This window comes from Callospermophilus lateralis, chromosome 3 (genome assembly GCF_048772815.1).
Source record: "Callospermophilus lateralis isolate mCalLat2 chromosome 3, mCalLat2.hap1, whole genome shotgun sequence".
Lineage (NCBI taxonomy): Eukaryota > Metazoa > Chordata > Mammalia > Rodentia > Sciuridae > Callospermophilus > Callospermophilus lateralis.
Window position 1 is genome coordinate 70280017 of NC_135307.1, and position 23807 is coordinate 70303823.

At 31.2% G+C, this 23807-nt stretch overlaps 1 protein-coding gene across 1 annotated transcript in view; it reads left to right on the forward strand.

Annotated features, from left to right (window-relative positions):
• Positions 1–15161, forward strand: part of C3H14orf39 (chromosome 3 C14orf39 homolog) — a 33607-nt gene extending 18446 nt beyond the window's left edge. The window contains exons 11-18 of the mRNA XM_076848342.1: positions 33–118; positions 311–369; positions 2974–3035; positions 4197–4375; positions 5527–5531; positions 6307–6446; positions 10827–10884; positions 14962–15161. Of these exons, the coding sequence (XP_076704457.1) occupies positions 33–118; positions 311–369; positions 2974–3035; positions 4197–4375; positions 5527–5531; positions 6307–6446; positions 10827–10884; positions 14962–15161 (789 nt within the window). The remainder of the gene's footprint in view (positions 1–32; positions 119–310; positions 370–2973; positions 3036–4196; positions 4376–5526; positions 5532–6306; positions 6447–10826; positions 10885–14961) is intronic.
• The last annotated feature ends 8646 nt before the right edge of the window (positions 15162–23807 follow it).

Consider the following 23807-nt stretch of genomic DNA (forward strand, 5'->3'; position numbering starts at 1 on the left):
AGTCAATTCAATGCTTTCTTTTTTTCTTTCAGGTATTTAATGATTCTGGTGTGAATAACAATTCAAAATGTTCACATGTTACTGCTATTAAAAGTTCACAAAATTTTATGCAGTTCAGGTAATTTTTTAAAATAAGAAAATTCTTAAAGAGGTGAGGATGTATTTCAGTGGTAGAGGACTTACATGGCATGCTACTAGGTCCTGGTTTCAATCCCCACCCCTACCTGCCCCCAATAAAAAAAACTTTAATTTCTGCAATTTGTGAATATCAATTCAAAATAATATAAAAATTATATGCATTGCATTTTAGATTGTTAAGTCCTCAGAAACGATCAAACAACAATCAGTGGTTTGAAAAAAGACAAACAGGTATTTGCTATTCATATTTTTCCTAATAAATAAGGATAATAAATTACATCAGTTTTTTATACTAGAATTATTTGGATTGTTTACATCTCTGTATAATTGATCATGCATGCCTGGTTTTAAAACATATTCCCTCTAAATATTAAGTAAATGTAATATTAAGTAAATGTAGAAATTTTGAAATACAAAAAAATATAAAAAATACTACCACCCAGAAATAATAGACATGATACATACCAGTGTATATTCTTTTAGTCTTTTTTTCTATGCGTATGTTTGTTTTGTTCTTTTACCCTCCAAATTTTAATTATACTATGTATATAATTTTGCATCCTTTTTCCCTTCATAATAAATTATTGAGGTTATTTCTACATGTCATTAATTAGTTTTTATTAGTAATGACTGTATAATGTCCCATTGTGTGGATATGCCATTATTTAGCCATTCTTTCACATTGAATTCTTTTCAATTTCCTGTTTTTTACTATTATAAATAATGTTATTATATTTTTGCATTGATATATTAGTATCTTGGACAATTTTCTTTGAATAAAGTCACAGAAAGATCACAGTGTATATGCATGAATTTATTATTCTCAAATGAGCTAGCTATTGAAACTTCATATCTTTGAAAATATAATTTATTTTTCTTTCTCTCCATATACATTTCAATATGCATGTTTGTATAGTTATGTATATACATGTATACATGAATATATAAAAATAAACGTGAGTATATATTGTATATTAAGTGCATACATGCATACGTATTTTGGTAATCTAGTAATTCACAATAATTATTTAATTTATTATGCCATGTGGAAGTCTTTTTCTCTTCTTCTTGGATTATTGACTTTTATTTTGAAGTTTTAAAGATGGCTTTTTCTGATCCCGGGAAAATTCTGTTAATGTATGCATTTTAGAACAATTATATACTTAGAGTCTTTTTCTCTTACTCTTACTAGGAGATCCAACACAATATGTTTATTGTACACAAATGATTAGTCTCCTTGCTTTCTTCTAAGATAAAAACTTAACTTACCTGTACGGGTGATCTGTTCTAGCTATTTATAATTCTCTCTATATACCAAACCAACAGTGTTAAACAAGGACAAATAATTAATCAAACAATGCAGGGAACTGCATATAGCTGGCATAACTCTACCTGTTGTTCATACACAAGAAGTCATATAATTATTTTGAGATAAAAATTTTTATTTCAATAATCTTTAGACCCAAAATTTGAAGAAATTAATATGTAATGAAAATAGTAATTTTTATTTAAATGCAGGAGACAAAAACAAGAAAGCTTTCAGAAGATCAGATAGAATAATATTGACTTCAATATAGAGAAAGATCTCTTAAACAGGAATTAAAAAGCTCAGTCATAAAAGAAAAATTGATGAATTTGGCCACATTAAAATTAAGATTTTTGTTTATCAAAAGATACCCTAAAAGAGTATCAGGTGCATCATCAAGCCAGAGGATATATTTGCAATACAGAAAGCTCTAAAAAGAGTAATTTGAAAGTATATACAGAACTTTTACAAAAGAAGAAAAAGATAACCCAATTAGAAATATATGCAAAATATGACTAGGTATTTTAAAAAGAGAAAGAAACGTTTGTGGCAGATAAACATGAAAAGATACTCAGCAAATCATGGAACTGAAAAAAAACCACCCACATTGAGTTATCATTACATGTTTACCGAATTAGCAAAATTCAAAATGTCTCACAATATTAAGTTTTGATGAGAATACAGGACAATAGGAACTTTCAAACTATTGGTAGGAATTGTCTTTAATAAATTAGAGCTAATTTGTCTGATGAGATTGAATGATTTCCAAGGTGGCTAGTTGTCACAGTGGAAATTAGTACAACTACATTAGAAAAGGTTGGCATCTGGTCTTGAGAAATGCACATACTCTATTCCTCATAATTCCACCTCTAGGCATATACTTAAAGAAATACAAGTATATACATACAATTATATCAATTATATCAAAATAATGTTATTATTTGTAATAGTTTTAATGTGGAAACATCCTAAATACCCATTTGCAGTAGAATGTATAGATACATAATGTCCTATTTGTGCAATGGAATACTTTATATCAGTAAGAAAACTATGTCATGTACTACAGAATGGATGAATCTCACAAGCTTATGTTACTCAAACAAAAAAAAAAGTAAACAAAAGCAAGAGATAGGACATATTAATTTCATGATATAAAATTTTTAAAACAGGAAAATATGTTATTGAGATGATAAAACCATATATAACAAATTAGGAAAAAATTATCACAAAAGTCTGGATAGGGATTACCTCTAAGAGAAGGACATGGAGAATATAGGACCTTTTGGAGTGCTTGTGATGTTTTATTTCTTTACTTGATGTGGTTACATGAGGGTTCTCTTTATAATTTTGTTTGTTAAACTGTTTATATTATATTTTATTCTCTTATTTATATTATTGGATTGAAACATGAAATTGCCATTTTGGTAGACTAACAGAGTTAAATATTGGCAGTTTCATATGGTTAAACTAATGTGTTTTATTTTATAATAAAATTGCAAAAAGAAAAACAGTTTGTTCTCATGTAACAGATGCTGAGTGTGGAGAAAAAGGGACAGTAAGACAATTAAGAGAATCAAAATGCACTTCACAAGTAAGTCAAATGTTTGATTTGACCATTCTAATTTTAAAATTTTGTGTCCATTTTAATTTTGGATTTAGTGCAATAAAGATTGTTTATGTGAGATTTTATTAGTTGCTAATCAGGTTTCTAGGAAGTTACAGATTCTATTTTTCAGATTCAAAAGCAAGGCCAAAAACACGAGAGAAGAATAGCGTTACCTTAGGGAAGAAAAGGGAGGAGAGGGGAGGGGATGTGGGAATAGGAAACATAGTAGAATGAAACATGTATATATATATATATATCTGCATGACCAATATGATTCTACAACATACACACTCAGTAAAATGAGAAATTATGTCCCATCTATATATGATATATCAAAGTGCATAAATGCATTCTCCTGTCATTTATAACTAATTAAAACAAAACAAAAAAGAGTGCTTGCTTAGCATGCTTAAAACACTGGGTTCCATTCCCAGCACCACTAAGAAAATAAAACAGAATAAGACGAAAACCAAAACCACAAAAAGTTTACACATAAATATGCAAAAATTTGTCATTAATAAGGGCTGATAAATTAAAAATTTAAAAAAACTAAGTGCTGATATATATTGAGACTACAATTTGGTAAGATTAAATGATTTGTTGTGGCAGTCCAAGACCAGTAATTTCCATAAAAATGTCTTGAAATTATTTTTGAATAGTGGAAAGCTTTAATTATGATAGATGTAGACAATATATTTTAAACTTTACCCTAGATACTAAGGGTTTAAATAAGAGAAACAATATAGTAGTATTATTCTGTAAGGAAATACAAATAATAAGTACATTTAAATTTTTTTGTCAGACCCAAATTACTCTTTCCTTTCAAGGAGTTAGTATATACAATTCTTCATCTATACTACAGTCCTAAACATTATTCTTTATCAAGTTCAGTATTTTCTGGTTGTTATACTTTTCTCAAGTAGGAATGAGGAAGATGGAGCTGGAAAGAAAAGAAAAAATTGATCATTAAAATAATTATTGTTTGAATGTGTATTTTAATATCACTTTTCCAGTTATTCTTATTTTACTTATCTGTGAAATGACTACAGATTAGTATGGTATTTTCTGTCTTGTGCATTTTTATATATGTCATTCTATTACTGCAACAACATTCATTTTTAGTTTTCTGTTACTTTGAATTTGCAGCCTATACATACAGAACATTTTGGAAAGTCAATAGAAGATAATAGTGATGAAGTAGAAGAAAGGCCTGAGAATTTTCCACCAACTCCTGAAATTCCTATATTTTTAAAAACTCCTGAAGCTATGAAGACACATGAATCTTTGGAGAAAATACAGTTTCCTAAAGCTCCCTCATTTGAAATGTAGGACTTTATTTGATAATTATAAGTAAATTATGCATTAAATCATATAAAATTGATAGGAATAGTAAAATGACTTATACCTGTAACTTTAAAAAGTTTTTTTTTAGTATAGAGTATTTCAGACATGCAAAGTAGAGACTAGCATAATGAACTTCCAAGTACCTATCATCCTGTTTGAATTATTAATGTTCTGCTGTTCTTGTTTCACAGGTCTTCCTCCCTATTTTTCCTGCAGCGTTTAGCTGAAGATGATGTAGATCCTGAGTACTTACCCAGGGCAATACTATATAGATTTAAAATTTTCCAAAGGGTTAAATTTTGTAGAGAAATTTAAAATGTTAAAGAACTACTGCCATATTTGGAAGATTGTGGGCTTATCATTGAATAATGTTCCAGCAGTCATTTTCCCACGTTATAGTGTCTGAAGCAAGAATTGTCATTCTGCTTAGTAAGCTAGTTAGGCATAAATATCTCTAACATGAATATTTATCTTTGAAAACTATAGATATATGGTTTGCATTCAAGAAAATAGTGCTACCTTTAAACATTTTCTTTAGTTCAGTCTCTTCCTTAATACTGATCCCTGAGGTTTTACCAAAATATGTCAGATAGATTTCACTTTATCAGGGATATCTCACCTATATCCTACTTTTGTATTTTAAATTGTTAGAATAAGTTTTATATAAGAATACTATGCTATTGACTCAAGCACAGCATGTTTAAAGTGAAACTCAACTTCAAATCTGAGAATTATTAAGGAATATCAGATTATATGCTAAAATTTCTCTCCATGGATGAGAAAATTATGATCTGTAAAGTTAAATGACTCATTCATGGTCATAGAGATAGTTTATGGAAGTATTATTACACTTCATACACACACACACACACACACACTTTTTTCCTTTTTTGGTATTTGGAATTGTCTCCAAGGCCTTGTGAATACTAAGTACTTAATCTTCTGTTGAGCTATTCCCCTGGCCCCTATTATATTTTAAAAACACTTATGTAGCACTATCTGTGAGCCACTGTTATAAGCACTTTAGACCATTTAATATTGATCATTTAATGTTCACAACAATCTTATACATTTTAGGTACATTATTATCATTATTTTATAAATGAGGAAACATAATTATAGGTAATACAAGTAATCAATGTTAGAGTTGAGATTTTAAACCCAGGTAGTTCTGGTTTTAGAATCCATTCTCCTAACCAATGTGTTACACATTGTATTGTCTATTTTTTCCAGATCATTTTACTGTTTAACTCCCTGATAGACACTTAGTAATGGCTGGCTTCTAATCCAGACACAGCTTGTTGGGGCTGGGGCTGGGGCTCAGCAGTAATGCCCTTGCCTGGTATGTGTGAGGCACTGGGTTCGATTCTCAGCACCACAGATAAATAAATGAAGTAAAGGTCTATCAAAAACTAAAAAAAAAAAAAAAAAATATTTAAAAACAAAATAGACACAGCTTGTTACTGACTTTCAAGATCTTGAAGACCGTGTTGGGGTTAAGGGCTTGGACTTTGAATCTGAAGCGCTGAATTCAATTCTCAACTCTAGAACTTACTGTATTTTTTTGAGCAAATCATTTATACTTTCTGTGCTTAAAAATCTTTTACTGTAAAATTAAAGTGACTGAAATAATATCTGTATTATAGAGTTATTATGAGGAATAAGTTATGCTTATGGAAGTACCTAGAAGAGTGCCTGACAGTATATTGAATAGATATTCATAATACTTATCCCAAAGTTGATTCTCCGTAGTAGTCTCCTCCCAAACCATCTTTTCTTTATAGGTTGCTTCAATAACTACTTCCTACCTTCCCTTCTATGCTAATTTTTACCCCCATGACATTGCTTGTGGTCAATCTTCAGTGTTTAGTGAATTTTTAAAAATTCATTGATGATTTTTTAAAATCTCTTTGCAACAGAAATGCAGTACCTGAAGGTCAAACACAAAAAGAATCCTCTGGATTTTCATTTCTTACAAGTTATACTTCTAGATCACCTAGATTGAATTTATTTGATTCTTCTGTATTTGATTCAGAAATTTCATCAGATCAGGTAAAACGAGAAACTAAAGTTGATTTCTAAAAATTGTACACTGAAACTTTGGGGTAATTTTATTTCCTTAGTACCAAACTATCCTGGGACAGAGTGCTAGTAAAGGCAATTTAAAAAAAAATTCTGGGTAGCTGTAGTATAGCAAAGTTCCCTATTATCTTTTTGCTCTTAACTTTAGATGCCCCAAATTCACTGTATTTATTTTTTTAAATTTCAAGATAGGGATGATTTAAATTTCAGTTAAGGGCAATTTGCAATGAACTTGTCTTTTTAATTAATGTGCCTACTAAACAAACTACATATTCTGAAAACAAACTTTACATATTATTAATGAACTTACAATGGCTTCATGTTTTGTCTTTTCAACTATGTGTGTGTACATGGCAACATTATCATTGGTTCATTTTAAAAGACCTAAGGAATTTCCTGCATCAACATTGCTACTGTTCAGTGGAAATGCTTATTTCTGTATTTAGTAATTAAGCCCCAAAATTAAGACATGCTTTATTTGAAAAGCAGAGACAATATAAATTTGTGGTTAAAACTAGACTCTGAAGCCTGATTACTTGAGTGTATACTATATGTAAGATTTTGGGTAACTCTCAGTTTCCTTATCTGTAAAATGAAAATAATTATTACCATAAGGTTTGTAAATATTTAGGTGAGTTTATGCACATAAAACATTTAGAAAAGTTTCAATCACTTAATAATACCATATAAGTACCAATGTAATATAAGTATTATTACTTATTTAAATTAGTCTTATTTAGCCATTTTTATATTTATTAGAATTTTTATTACTGTGTTCCTTGCACTATATTAAGTTGTTGAAATTATAAGTTTGTTGATGATATAGTAGTATACATTTCATATTTTGTTTCTTTTAACTTTGGTCTCAATTTTACTTAAATACTTATTTCAAAAACTAGTGGGGCTGAGGATATAGCTCAGTTGGTAGAGTGTTGCCTGACATGTACAAGGTCATGGGTTCAATCCCCAGCACCCCAAAAAACAACAACAAAAAATTAGTAATCCCTGGAAAAGTACATTAGAAAAATAGATTAGAGTTACTAAATTCTCATTTACAGTAATACTATGAATGTTAAAATAAGTGTATATAAATAACCTCATCAGGGGACATGTACATTTTGAAAACAGAAAACTACTGAAAATTATTGAATATATAACATGATGTACTTGTTTAGAAAGAAAATATTATAAAGATAAATTCCCTCTCAAAATAATTTATAAACGTAATCCATTATGGATCTAATTAAAGTCCTGGCAAGATGTCTTTAGTTTTTGTTATGTTTTGTTTTTGTGGTGGTAGAGCTGGGGAAGGAGATTGACCAAGTAATTACTGTGTGTCCTGGGAGAAATGTATTCAAGAATAAGCAAGAACATTTTCAAAAATAAGATTGGTGATAGATTAAAATAGAATTCTAAGAAAAAGTTTCATCCAAAAGAAGGCAAAAAAGAAGGAATGGAGTGACAAAAAAACAAGGGAACAAACATAAATAGCAATATGTTAGACCTAATCATGAACTTTCAAATGATTTTTTAAATATGAATAGGTAACTCCATTAAAAGGTAGAGACTATAAGAATGCATAAAAAAATAAATTGAATGTGGTGGTGCACTCCTGTAATCACAGCTATTTGGGAGTCTGAGGCAAGAAAATAGAAAGTTCAAGGCCAGACTTGGGAATTCAGTGAGATTCTGTTTTAAAAATAAAAAATAAAAAGGGCTGCCAGATGCAGTGGTGCACACATGTAAATCCTACTGGCTCGGGAGGCTGAGGCAGGAGAATCTCAAGTTCAAAGCCAGCCTTAGCAACAGTGAAGTGCTAAGCAACTAAGTGAGACACTGTCTCTAAATAAAATATAAAATAGGGTTGGGAATGTGGCTCAGTGGTCAAATGCCCTTGAGTTCAATCCATGGTACTCCCCTCCCTAAAAACAAATGGTTCATGATGGATATATTGATACCATTTTTGGTAGTCTTGAGATTCAGAGTATTACTGAAGATAGAAATGGTTCAGAATGGTAAAAAGTCCACTTTATAAGGAATATACAACAATCACAAATGTGTAACTGTGCCTAATAACAGCTCCAATATACATAAAATCAAAGTTGTCAAATATTCAAGCATAGTTGGAAGTTTTTAATACCCTTTTATCAGCAATTGATAGAATCACACAACACAATCAGATCTTCTGTAATATCTGTATACAGCATCAATCCCCTACACCATTTTTAAACACTATCCCACAACTGCCTCATACATGTTCTTTTCAAGTGCTAATAGTACATTCACCAAGATCAACTATATTATGGGCTATAATAAGAGTAAAGGAATTTAAAAGCATTGGAATTAGAGTGTGTTAAATTAGAACTCAGTAACAATAAGATATCTAGAAAAATCCTAAATATGTAGGTCATGAATCAAAGAATGAATCATGAGAGAAGTCAGAAAACATTTTGAGCTGAATTATCATGAAAATTCAGTTTATCAGAAATTGCGGGATGCTGCCAAAGCCAGAGCAAAACTATAACTTTAAATAATTTAGTTAGTTAATAACTTAAATAATTACTTTAATAGAAAAGAGGAAAGATTTAAAATTAATGACCTATATTGAGAAACTAGAAAAAGAGCAATGAAGCAAATCCAAAGTAAGTAGAATGAAGAAATAAAAAAAATGACATAATTGAAATAGAACAAATAAATAAATAAGAATAAACAAAACTAAGATTGTACTTTAAAATAATTGACAGAATTGATACATTCCCATCTAGATTGACAGAGAAGGAAAGATAGTTATTAAACATGAGAGAATATCATTACAAATCCTATATATTGTGAAATAGATTGGTGAAGGGAACTTCACTTTTTACACATTAAAACATCCCTATATAAACTTAGAGTAATCAAAATGGTGTGATATAAGGATTGAAAGAATGATATTTGGTATGGGTTAAATAGTCTTGATACAAAAGAATTTAGAATATGATAAAGATGAGACCACACAGGGATAAATTAGACACTCAACTTACACTGTACACCAGTAAATTTACAGATGAATTAAAATAAATGAAAAAATATTAACCATAAAATACTTCAGAGGAAATATAAGTTAATATTTACTAGACCTCAGAAGGATGGATGCTCAAAGCATAAAAGCAGTGGAAGAAGAACCAAAAGAAAAAGCAATTAAGTTAATTTCATTCAGACTTCCAAGTTAAAAAATTGGACAGGCAATATGATAAAAGTATAAAAATAATTAACATCTTTATTATATTAAGACTTAAATTACTGGGCTGGAGTTGTAGCTCTGTTGTAGAGCGCTCGCCTAGCATGTGTGAGGCACTGGGTTTGCTCAGCACCACATAAAAACAAGTAAATAAAATAAAGGTATTGTGTCCAACGACACCTAAAAAATAAATATTAAAAAAATTTAAAAAAATTAAAAAAAGAACTTAAATTACTACCTCAGTATAGAAATGGGCAAAATCCATTTGGTGAGTAGTCCCCTGAAAAAGAAAATTAAATTACATAATTTATGGTAAAACAGTTTTTCTTATTAATTGTTAAAGAAATATGATTCTGTGCTTAAATGTTTTAAGTGTGGTGTTTATAAATAGAAAAAGCAAAACAACCTAAATGTTCAAAATAAATGAATAATTGAAATAGTACAGTATGTCTATATGGAGGAATATTATACTGCCACAAAGAGGTTTCAGAAGAATAGCAACATGGTCATATGGTAATATTAAGATAAAAAAAAAGGACAAAAAAACTAAACCATCATGAAAACATTTTTAAAAGCCCATCCTACTGAGAAAATAGACTTTTTTTTTTTGGCAGCAAAATTTGATCTGAATGGACCTGTCAGCATCCTTTTACTTTTATAATCAGAAAAGCAGTACTAAGACCCTGATTTGTTAAAGGCCTTCAGAATCAAGCAAGTTTTATTAGAATTTAATGTTATAGTAAGATCCTGAAGCAGGAATTATCCTTAGTGCAATACATATTGCCTATTAATTCTTTATCTATTGGTATAGTAAAATTAGTAGGCCTTATTTTAATAAGTAAATGACAGCTTTTGAAGACAGAACACTCCCCCCACCTCTCTTTAGTTTTGGAGATTGAACCCAGGGCCTAACATATTCTAGGCAAGCACTGTACCACTGAGCTACATCCCCAGCCTAAAAATACAACTTTTTTTAAAAAAAAAGTACAGTAGTGTGCTGTATAGAATATTGCTATATGCTTACTCTAATGCTGCATATTAGAAGTACCAGGCTTTGGATTCAAATACAAATACTATGTATGTTTTTCTACTGGTTTGACAAGTAATATTTTATGGAAATTATTTTCCAGCTTAATGAACATTTTTCTGAAGCAAATCTAAATCCTCCCTCATCACAACAAGGAATTGGTAAGTGATTTACTACTTATAAAAACATGCTAACTTTCCCCCTTGGTATTTTAGTTTGTTTCTAATAGATTTTTCTAGGCATTCAGTTAATTCTTTAAAAAATTACTCTTGACTTCTGTACTATTCACTGCTTTTATTTTTAGCAATTTAGCTTGATTTTTTTTCACTGCATTGACAACACTTGCTTTCTCCAAGATTACTAATAGCTTCTCAATTTTCAAACATTATGAATATTTTGCATTGTTTATCATATTGTCCCTTTGCAGCATGATATTGTTGACTGTTCACATCTTCTTTCTGGACTCTTTGGATTTCTTCCTATCTCTCTGTGCTTATTTTTTATTGCATTTTCTTTCTTTTATTCTTTTATCTGTTCAAAATATAAATAAGCGTGTGTATATATTATATTGTTTTATCAGTTACTACTTTGGTTTTGATGATAGAACAGTGGACAAACATGCAAAATTCTCATAGGGTTTCTGTCCCACTAGAGTGGGAGAGACTGAAGATAAGACAAGTCAATATATAATATATCAAGTGGTACATTAAACAACAATTTTTATGGGTTTGAATTGGCAACTGATCATATGTTGTGATTTTTAATTCAGTATTTAATTTACTCTATAGCTAACAAGGATGATGCCAAGGTTTGACAATACTGTAAGAATTTATTGAAATGTGAATGGCTTAATAAGAGGAGGAATAAGAAATAACATAGGTACAATATCTTTGTCTCATTGAGAGGCTCATCAGATACCCAAGTAATAATCTTACTTCTGCCACCTCATCCATGTGAAAGATTTCAGGCAGCTGTGGATAAGTTATATTGCATGTAGGTTGCCTTGGCACACAAAAGCTGCAGCCTCAGTTTTCAGCAGGCTCTTAAAGAAATCTAGTCATGAGGCCCAAGACCTATACAACTCTTATAATTCAGGTGTAGTTTCACATAGAACTGTAGACAAGTAATGCTGTAGACTCAGCATTCCATATCTACCTTAATTCTGTATTTTCTAAGGAGACAGTGCTGTGAGAAATCAGACTCCAAGATCATTCTTCCAAGTGGGTCTGAATCAGTCTAGGCTTGAGGTTAACTCTGTACTTACTGGTTGTAATTAATAATATAAATAAAGGTAAAGCAGAATAAGGGGAATAAGAAGAACTTGGATTGAGAAGGCAGTTGCTGTGTTACGAGGGAGTTAGAGAAGGCAATCATTAAGAGGCGACATTTGAGGAAAGACATGAAGGAGGTGCAGTACAAGCTACTGGGAAAAGCTTTCAAAGTGAAGGATGAAAAGTTGAGATAGGCACATACTCAGTATGTTCAATGAACAGCAGGTAAATTGGTATAACTGGAATGGAATAAGGAAGGAGGAATTATGTAGGAAGATTAAATCAGAGAGGTTGGAGAGGGAGCAAATTGTGGGACCTATAGACTGTTCAGATCTTTGGAAAGAGATGGGAAACCATTGGAGGGTTTTGAGCAAAGGACTGAAATGATCTAACCGGCTTTTAAAAGATTACTGTCTGCTATATATATGGGGAACAAATAATGGAAATGAGTGAAAACAGATTAGGAAGCTATTAAAATAATACAAGTAAGAATTGGTGATGGCTAAGATAATGACAGTAGAATTGGTAAGAAGGAATGGGATTTTGGTTGTCATTTTTCTGAAGATAGATCTGGAAGAATTTGTCTATCACCTTTAAGGATGAGAAGGAAACAAGGATGATGCTAAGATCTTGACAACAATAACTGTAAGAATGAAGTTGTAATGAAAATCTTTTTATATCGAAGATATCTTTTAACATTAAAAACTCACCATATCTGAAATCAAATTTGTTCTTTTAATGTCCCTAATGTTATCTCCATTATTGTGGTGACCAAAATTCAGTAATAATTTTAACTTCTCCTTGTGACTGTGACCAAATTCAGCTAATCAAGTTTTATCAGTTCTTCCTCTGAAGTACTTATTTCCTTTTCCTATATTAATCAAAACTGTTATATTTCAAACTCTAATAACTATTCACAGTGCTACTGCAGTCATATCTTAATTGGTCTTTTCATCTTCTTAGCTTACCTATAAATCACAGTTTAAATAATCTTCCTCATGCCTAATGTTGATTTTGTAATTGCACTAATCAGATGCCTTTGGTGGCTCTCCATCAACTCAAATTATTTTCCTACCTTTCTAACCTAGCTCCAACATACCTTTCAAGCCCTTTCCCTAAGAATTACCCATGCTTTGGCTAGACTGAAGAACATAGTGCCAGATGAGCTATATTTTCTTATCTGCTTTTTTTCTTCTTGTAATCTCCAACTTCCATCCCTAACCATCTTTCAAGACTAAGTTCTCTTTCATAAAACCTTTTTTTTCCCCTCAACTTGCATTCCAGAAAGACCTCTTTTTCACTTTTGTGAATGTTTCTTCTTCTTCTTCTTCTTCTTCTTTTTTTTTTTTTTTTGTAGTGCTGGGGATTGAATCCAAGGCCTGTGCATGTGAGGCAAGCACTCTACCAACTGAGCTATATCCCCAACCCCTTTTTTACACTTTTAAATATTCTACCTCCTATCATTTATTATTTGTATGTATGTATGTGTGTGTGTGTGTGTGTATATATATATATATATATATATATATATATATATATATATATATATATGAGAGATACTCTCTGGATTTTTGGTTCTTTAGGGGCAAAGACCTGTTATATTCACTTCTGAATTCCTCACAGCACCTTGAATCCTGCCTTGCATAGCAATCTATATTTATTTACAGTGAACATAGTTTTATGAAGCCCACATATAATCTTCTGAAATTAAAAAATAAAATCAAATTTATTTATGCAAAGAGTGATTCAAGATTTTAGTTTTTTCTGGATCCATGTCTAAATTTTCTTTTTAAGATTTATGGGTGTGTGCTGAAGACAGTAGAATAAAATGAGAAAGGGAGAGAAACAAAACACAACTGTCTGGTAATCAGTCCATCCAGTCAATCAGCCATTTTAATTGCTAGTTGGCTTATTTAGAGTAAAATAACTGAGATATTAAAAAAAAATAAGAAAACTTCAAAGTGGTACAGAGTAATTTCTTTTGCTTAATGTACTAGTTGATCAGTTCTCTATGGAAAAAATATTAAGTGCCTTAGAAGACTTGTTTTAGGTAAATCTTTCATTTATTGTAGAGTTAATGATAATTGATTTTAAATTTAAGATGTTGACAAATTTAATATTTATAGTTTTAAATAATAAAATGATGAAAACAGTATTTTTAGTGGAAATTCAGAGAGTCAAACACCAAATAATTCTATACATAAAGTTGATTTTTGAACAATGCTATGAGTGTATATTGTAGTTGGTCAATAAATAATGGTTGGATAAGTTTGACTTATGCAGTGTCTCTCAGATCTAACATTTTTTCTCTCCATTTCCATTGTTATGATGGTATAGGTAAGGTCAATTTTCACCATCTCTTTGCTGGACAATAGAGTTTTTTCCTTTTGGTTTTCTCCACTTCTAGACACTTTTGTTCCAGCCTTTCTACACATCTCTCCTAAAGAATCCTTATAAAACAATTTATTTAATATCATATTGTATTTGATAATACTTAATATTTTCTTGTTGCCTACTAAATAAAGTCCTGATTCTCTAGTGAGACATTCAACTGTCTTTCCAAGCTCATCTTCATTAATTCCTGCTTAATATATCATTATTATTTCTCAGTATCTTGCCAAGTTGAGCTGATTTCTGTTACTCTAATACTTCCTATGCCTATTTCTGGGCCTCTGTGCTAGTCTCTTCATTTGAAGTGTTCTACTACACCTTCTACCACATATAGTAGTTCTTTATTTACTTGAGTTCATATTACTTACAAGTTGGGTTTATGTTTGAGTCTGTTTATCCTTCCATAGTGTCAAGAATAATGCCTCGCATGTGAGAAGAATACATTTAAATATCTGTTAAACAGGTAAATAATTCAGTGGTACTGTATTTATTGTATACATTGTATTGTAATCCTCTAGGTTGTATGCATTCTATATAACATGGATAGCATGATTTTGTAATATTTGTCTTCCTCAGGAAATTTATTTGGGAAACCAGAAGGAGAAGACACCTTTACATTTTCTTTTTCATCAGACACTTCAGCTCATACATTTGGTACTGGAAAAGATGATTTTAGTTTTCCCTTTTCTTTTGAACAGGATCAAACAATACCTTCTTCTTCATTAAAAGGTTTTTCATCTTCCTCACAAAATACGGCACAATTTACTTTTTTTTGAACTAGTTATTAATTTTTGAATTATTTTATTATTTTATAATCATCTAGGGCATAAATTTACATTACTACTAAAAACTGAAGATACTCCTTTTTTGGTGATGAAATGAAATGGTTTACCATAGTGAAATTATTTGATTATATTAATTTAAATATTTAAATATTGAATATTTTTTATTTATGACATTAGCTAGTCATTTATTCTGGTTTTGATTTTGCAAGGCATACCCAGGCAGAACTTTTGTTAATCTGAGTAAAATTTGATACTTCTTCCATTTCTCTTTATTATAAATATAAATCTGTTTATTCCTGGAGTCCAAATTTCATTCTTAATGGTATTTTAGTTGTTTTCATAAGAAGAAGAATTCCTGAGGTCATCAGAAGACTTTTTAGTGGCAATTGTTTAGAATTAGTGCTCGGGTATACTATAGCAACTAAACATTTTTTTTTTTTTTACAATTACTGGGTTTCACTTATGCATCAGTATTCTAGAATGTGAATGGTATTCTAATAATCATTTCAGATAATTTATTATTGACAGTGAATGAAATCTCTGTTGTTTTCTCTTAAATACAACAAATAGTAAATTTCTAATTTTATCAGTTATGTTTTCTATCTTTAATGGAAGAAAATTGTATGAGAAAGACTATTTTCTGAAAATTGAGTTGTTGTTATCAATGATATTCCTGCTTTTTGTTTAAACGTTTTTTGAAGAACATTTAAAACTTCATTCCCTGTCTTCAACAGAAAACAATTTCATACTTATATTTTGTATTTTCAATTAATTATATATAACTTAAATCAAGATGTTTAAAATTTTCTGAAATTATGTAAATATTGTATAGTATCTTGTATTTTTTGCTTTTTAAATTGGTTGTAATGTTAAGTATTAAAGAGTATAAATCCATATTTGATGTGTAACTGCTGTCACATTTTTAAACCTTATTTCTTCTGATTCCCCTTCTTTCCCACATCTGGTCAAACTGATAAGAAAATCTAGGGGCTCTCTCCTTTGGTGTCAGTAACAAGTGTACAAGAACTCTCACCCCAGCTTCACCCCTAACCACCTTAAAAACCCATGAGCAGTCTCTTTTCTTAGGCCATTTTCAGATCAATATGGAGGCCTGCCCTCCCCTCCCCATAAAATCTTGTTATGTGAGTAGAAAATCTTTTCATATCCTATTTGAGTGGGGATGTGTGGCATCATCAATCTCAATATGCAAACCACATTATGGGTGAGGGTCTATACTGTTTCATCAGATATCCAAAACATCACAATTGTCTTAAATTAAACCTTCCAAAAGACTTGTAAAAAAGACTAATCTAACTAATGATAGTATTTTTAAAACTTTAGACTGTGTTAAGGAAGAAAAACCCACAAATCTTCAACTGATTGGAATATTAAAATTCTAGTTAAAAAGCTGAAATTTGGGGCTGGGGCTATAGCTCAGTGGCAGAGTAGTTACCTAACCTGAAAGGCACTGGGTTTGATCCTTAGCAACACATAAAAATAAGCAAACAAAGGCGTTCGATCCATCTACAACTATAAAATTTTTTTTAAAGCTGAAGTTTTTCTTTTCATATTAGGTATTTGTTTTATAACCCCATGATTTAATTAATTGGCGGTTTTGATATAATAAAGAAATTGACAATATATGAGAAAGGAGAAAAAAAAGTTGAAATTGGTTTATTTGTTGTTTATTAAGAAATTCAAAACTGGTTTTAGCCTTGAGTGACTCAGTGAGTCTATAGTTTATTTTTACTTCAGAGTAATATCTAGCACAGTAGTGTAGTTAAATTATGCATCAGTAATTGGCAGAATATAAATATTTTTGGTTTTTGTTCTGCAGTACTAGGCCCTGCACATGCTAGGCAAGTTTTCTGCCTCTGAGCTACAAACCAGCCTCTAAAACAAGTACTTTAAAATATCTATAGTGCATATGGCAACTTGGGAGAATATAAAATGTCTGGAAAACATAGTCCTACATTCAGGTAACTAGAACTTGGTTGAGACAAAACTCAGAAAACAACAAAAGTACATTACAATAAAGTTAAATTCTATGGTTTGTAACTTGATCTGTGGTAGAGAAGAAACCAATTGCTTTAAGAATTAGAAAGGTCATCGTGAACTGGAAAGCTGAAAGGATTCACTGAAGAGGTAGAATTTTAAATGTATATTTTTCTTTTAGTTGTAGATGCACACAATACCTTTACTTTGTTTATTTGTATGTGGTGCCAGGGATCGAACCCAGTGCCTCGCAAATGCTAGGCAAGTGCTCTACCACTGAGCGACAACCCAGCCCAAGAGGCAGAATTTTAATTGGGACTTTGAAGGTATGTAGATTGTAAAATTCTTACGTGAAAAGCTAATGCATTTTTGTAGACTTTTTTTGATTGTGATCCTGGGCATTGAACTCAGGGCCTTGCACATACTAAGTACATACTTTACCATTGAACTACTCTCCAGCCCTGAATTGAAGCCTTTTTTAGCTTTGCATTTTTTTTATTGTTGAACTGTAATGGCTAATTTTTGGTAGGAATTCATTAAGCATTTATTGACTTAATATAATTAAACTGAACTGGTAAATATGACAAAAAGAGCTTTCTGGGTAAATAAAATACTATGAGCAAAAGAAAAATGGAATTACAAATTAACTATGTGTGGAGGAAATTAAAGAACAGACCTAATTAGAGTACAGGATAATAGGAAATTGAGTTTAATATATATGGTAGGACTGATTTATTGAGAATCATGAAGCGTATTGATTTCTGAGGCCAAAAAAGGAACTTATTTATTAAATGCCAGATCTGCAAGAGAAAAAGAATGGCTAAGGAAGATTAAACTGATAATACAGTCAGAGATGGGAGAAATTAGAATTAGATAAATGAATTTGGAGTCATTTGCAGTGGTCCAGGTCTGTGGTAGTATGTTCCAGGTAATAATTGATATTTTTGCAGTTTGATACTACTGATACCTAAAATTGGAAAATTATATCTTAGTTAAAAGAAATCTACTTGATAGAATTCCATCTGGGTATAAGATAAAAGGAGAAAGGAACCAGAATTGTTTAGTTGTGTTTGATATAATAGGTCATCCAGTTAATGGGGGCACATGCAATTTCCTAATACAAATCACAAAAATAACTTTTAATCAAATAAACTTCTAAAGATAATTTTTTTAAAAAAGTATTCCTCTAAAAGCAATCAAATCTGCTATCATTTTCAAAATAGGAATTTATGTCCACTTTTATTTAGATTTCAAAATCTGTGGTCTAGTCCCAGAGTTTCCTAATGCATGTAGAAGAAAAATCAATACTGTTTACTAATTATCTTTAAGGAAATGAAGTATTTTAATATTAGACTAATTTTGTCTCTATATGATAAGAAAAAAAACTTTCTAAGAATATAAGAGAAATACTCCAAAATCAATCAAGTCTGGTTTATTCTCAAGAGAAGTATATGTCTGAGCATGCAACAGCTTCTGGAATATCACTGCTTCTCAATGAACAGAGCTAGGAAATGTATGTATGCATACTTACCTATGTATAAATACACATGTTTGTGTGTCTTTTATCTATCTGATAAAAATAAAGAAAAACACAAATTTATGCTGAAAACTCAAGCAACATGAGATTTATTTTATGCTAGGTTTTGATGCTGAGTGTACCCAAATGTCATATGTTAAAGACTTCGTTCCTTGGGTAGCACTAATGTGATGGAACTTCTAAGAGTGGGAAGTTCTTGCTAGGTATGGTGGTACATGCCTGTAATCCCAGTGATTCAGGAGGCTGAGACAGGAGGATAGTGAGTTTAAATTCAACCTTGCCAACTTAGTGAGACTCTGCCCCAAAATAAAAAATATTTAAAGTAAAAAAATAAAAAAATATATAGAAAGGGCTGGAAATGTGGCTCAATGGTTAAATGCCCCTGGGTTCAATCCCTGGTACGAAAGAAAGAAAGAAAGGAAGGAAGGAAGGAGGGAGGGAGGGAGGGAGGGAAAGAAAAGAAAGAAAGAAAGAGAAAGAAAGAAGAAAGAGTGGGAAGTTCTTATGTCATTGGGGGCATGTCCTCAAAAAGGATCGTGGGACCTTCGTCTATTTTTCTTTCTCTCTCTCTCTTCTTGTTAGAGATGTGACTATTTGCTCCTACTTGCACTTCTGCTATGATGTGCCACTATCTGCCACCCTTGTCAGAGACAAAACCAATGCCTCCACCACCTGATCTTCAACTTTGAACCTCCAAAGCTATGAGTTAACTAAATATTTTCTCTATAAATTAGCTGCCTCAGGTATTTTGCTGTAGGAATACAAAGCTGACTAATATATTCTAGTGTTCTCCTTTTATTTGTAACTGTTTTATCTGACAGTAAGAAACCTAGGTGTTATCTACAATATAAGAATATATTCTTGTTCAGTTCTGGTGTACATACATAACACATTTTGTAATCAACAAAATGTATCAGCTAGTACATACTAATTTCCTGTGGCAGCTATAGCAAATTACTGCAGCCTTTCTGAATTGAAACAACAGAAAGTTGTTCTTCCACAGTTTTGCAGACCAAAGTCCAAGGTTGGAATCAAGATGTCAGCAAGACCATAATTTCTCTGGAAGATCTAGAGAATCACTTGAGCCTAGAGTTCAGGGCCAGCCTGAGTAACATAGCAAGCCCCTTTTCTTTAAAGAAAAAAAATTAATCCCATTTAAAAACACCTTCATAGCAAAAAATAGAATGGTGTTTGACCAAACAACTGGATACAGACCAAGTTGACATAAAATTAGCAATCACAGCCAACATTTCAAAATTCTCTCTGTTCCACCTTCTTTAGTCCTCTCTGCATATGAAATCTCCCTCTGCTTTCCTTTGTAAGTATACATGTAATATATTTGGGGTCCATCTAGATGGACAATTTAGATAATCTTCCTATCTCAAGATCCCACTTATTTCAGTATAAAGTAACATTCACAGACTCCAGAGATTTGATTCTGAATCCTTGGGGGGTACATTTACAGCCTATGACACAGGTTGTAGTATTTGTATACTTTCTTTTGGTCTTTAGTCTTTTTTTTTTTATTGTAGTTGAACACAATATTGTTATTTTATTTATTTTTATGTGGTGCTGAGGATCGAACCCAGGGCCTCACACTTGAAAGGCGAGTGCTCTACTGCTGAGCCATAACCCCAGCCCCTGGTCTTTAATCTTATAATTATCTTTTGAAAACAATGTTTATGGTACTATAGTACCATAAAAAACAGTCCAATCACCCCCACATTCCATAGTGTTGACCGTTTGTAGTCAATCCCTCTCCTTTCAAAACCTGGAAACTATAGATCTGATTTCTCCTGTAATTTTGTCTTTTCCAGAATGTCCTAGAAGTAGAATCATATAATAAGTAGCCTTTAGGGGCTGGTTACTTTGGCTTAGCAAAGTGCATTTAAACTTCATCAGTGTTGCATAAATAGTAGATTGTTAATTTTTATTGCTTAAATATCCCACTGTATGTATGTAGTACAATTTATTTACCCATTGATAGGGGGTGAGGGGATAAGATCTGTTTTAATGGCTTTTTTGTGGCCTTTGGTAGTTATGAATAAAACTTCTAAAAACATTTATGTACAAGATTTTATGTGAAAAATATGAACATCTTAGTCCATGTGGATGCTATAACAAAATACCAAAAACTGGGTAACTCATAAACAATGACTATTTCTTATAGTCCTGAAGGCTGGGAACTCTTAAGACCAAGGTCCCACAGTCCGGCTGCAGCAAAATAACCCGGGGGTAACAAACAACTTGCGTACATTGATACAGCGGGAGTGGGAGCCGTTTATTGTAGGACAGGAACGGTATTTATACATTCCACACAGCTTATCTAATTAACATAAAATAGATACAGCAGTCAACCAATAAGGAATCTCCACACTTAATGGCTTGCTGGCATTACTTCACAAACCACTCCCTCTGGCATTTTGCCAGGCGCCATCCAGACTTGTTTACAGACTCTAACACCAAGGCACTAGTGGATTTGATGTCTGGTGGAGGCTGGCTTTCTGGTTCACATCTGGTGCCTTCTAGCTGTTCCCTCACATGATGAGAAGGTTTAAGACATCTTTTATAAGGACATTAATCTGATGAAAGCCCTCATGATCTAATTACCTCCTAAAGGCTCTCCCTCCTAATGTCATATCTGGATTAAGATTTCAGCATATGAAATTTGGGAGTACACAAACATTAAGATATACAAACATTAAGATCACTCATTTCATAGTGTAATTGGGATTCCTGCATTGTGTAATAATATATGCTAAATTTTTTAAGATTGCCAAATGTTGTCTAATTGACTATACCATTTTACATTTCCACAAGCAATGAATGAACATTCCAGTCCTTGACAGCTCTTAGTATTATCAAATTTAAAATTTTAACCATTTTAATAGTTATAGGATAGTATATGATTGTAATTTTAATTTATATTTTCCTAGTGTCTAATAACAATGAGCATATTTTCATATCCTTATTTACATCTGAATGCTCATTTAAAAATAGTTGTTTGTTTTCTGATTGAATTGTACAATTCTTTATATATTTTGGATACAAGTCCTTTATCAGATATGTGACTTTAAAATATTTTTTCTCCCCATTAGTGACTTATTTCTGTATTCTCTTAACAGTATCTTTCACAGAGTAGAAGTTTTAAATTTTGATAAAGTCCAGTCTGTCATTGAATTGCACTTTAGGTATTATACCTAAAAACTTCAAGCCTAAGATCAAACATACTTTCATCTCTGTTTCTTTCATCCGTTTTAGAATTTTACATTTACACTTAGATCTGTAATCTTTTTAAAGTTAATTTTTGGATAAGGTGAGGTATGTATCAAGATCCGCTTTTTTTTTTTTTTTGTACTTTTTGTTGAAAAGATTACCCTTTCTCCATTAAATTGGCTTTGCACCTCTGGCAAAAATCAATTGACTCTATTGGTGTGGACTTATTTCTGTGCTCTCTATTCTGTTCTACTGATTTATGTGTCTGTTTTATCATCAATACTACATTGTCTTGTTTTCCATAGCTTTAAAATGAATCTTGAAATTGAGTAGTGTTGCTTTTGATGGGAATGCAAATTAGTATAGTAATTATGGAAAATATTATAGAGATTCCTCAAAAAAATTAAAAATAGAACTACCATATGACCCAGTAATCTCACTATTGAGTATGTAATCAAAGGAAATTAAACCAGTATGTCAAAATATCTGTGCTCTCATGTTTATTGCAGTATTATTCATAAAAATAGCCAAAACAGGGAATTAATCTAAGTGTCCAACAACAGATGAATGAAGAATTTATACTTGAGGGGGAATTATTCAGCCATTAAATAGAAGGAAATCCTATCATTTGCAACAATATGGATGAATCTGGATGATATTATGTTAAATGAAGTAAGTCAGGCACACAAAGACAATACTGCCTGATTTCATTTATATATGGAATAATAAAGAAAAAAACTTGAACTCATAGAAGCAGAGAGAATAATGGTATTTATCATTCCGGGATGTGGGCAGGGTTGTTAGGAGATGTTAGTCAAATGACACAACATTTTGTTCGTAGGATTAAATTTAAGAGAGTTAGTGTGCCGCACAGTGACTTAGTAACATGTATTATACACTTGAAAATTGATGAGTAGATTTTAAATGTTCTCACTACACACATACAAAATGTGTGTGAAGCAATGTGTATGCTAGTTTGATTTTTGCCATTCCACAATGCACACATATTTCAAAATATGTTGTATATCATAAATTTAAAACCACTTTATCAGTTAAAAATAAATTTAAAACAAATAAAAAGGAAAGAAACAAATGAATATTCTCTACAATGGGTTCCTCAGACCTATAACAAAAGGTGATAGTTTGTAGTTGCTTAGCATTGTTTTAGCACACAGTAGGCCATCCAGAAACTACTGAATATTTGAAATTAGTTGGACTTAAGTATTTTCCATATTTAAATAACATGGTATAATTCCTGATCTCTACAAGTATATTTATGGATTTAATTTAATTTTTTTAAAAAATTGGGGTAGTGTGAACCCTCCAACTTTGTTCTTTCTAAAAATTATTACTTTTGGGGATATAGCTCAATTGATAGAGTGCTGCCACACATGCACAATGCCCTGGATTCAATCCTCAGCAGCACAAAAATAAATAAATAAATAAATAAATAAATAAATAAATAAATAAACAAACAAACAAACAAATAAATAAATATTATTACTTTTGTCTTTCCACGTATAGTTTAAAATGTTATTGATATTTTTTCAATGCCTGTGGATTTTTTTTTCTTTCTTTCTTTCTTTTTATGTGGTGCTGAGGATCGAACCCAGGGCCTCGGACACGCTAGGTAAGCACTCTACCACTGAGCCACACCCCAGCCCCGCCTGTGGATTTTAATTGGTATTGCATTGAACCTATACATTCAACATTCTGACAGTTTTGAGTCTTCCAATCTGTGAACAAGATATATATCTCCAATTATATATTTTTAAACTTTTCCATCATATTTGATAGTTTTCATAGTGCATATCCTGCACATATTTTATTAAATGCCTAATTATTTTTTTAAATTTTGGGTAGTATTATAAATGGCATTGTTTTTCTAT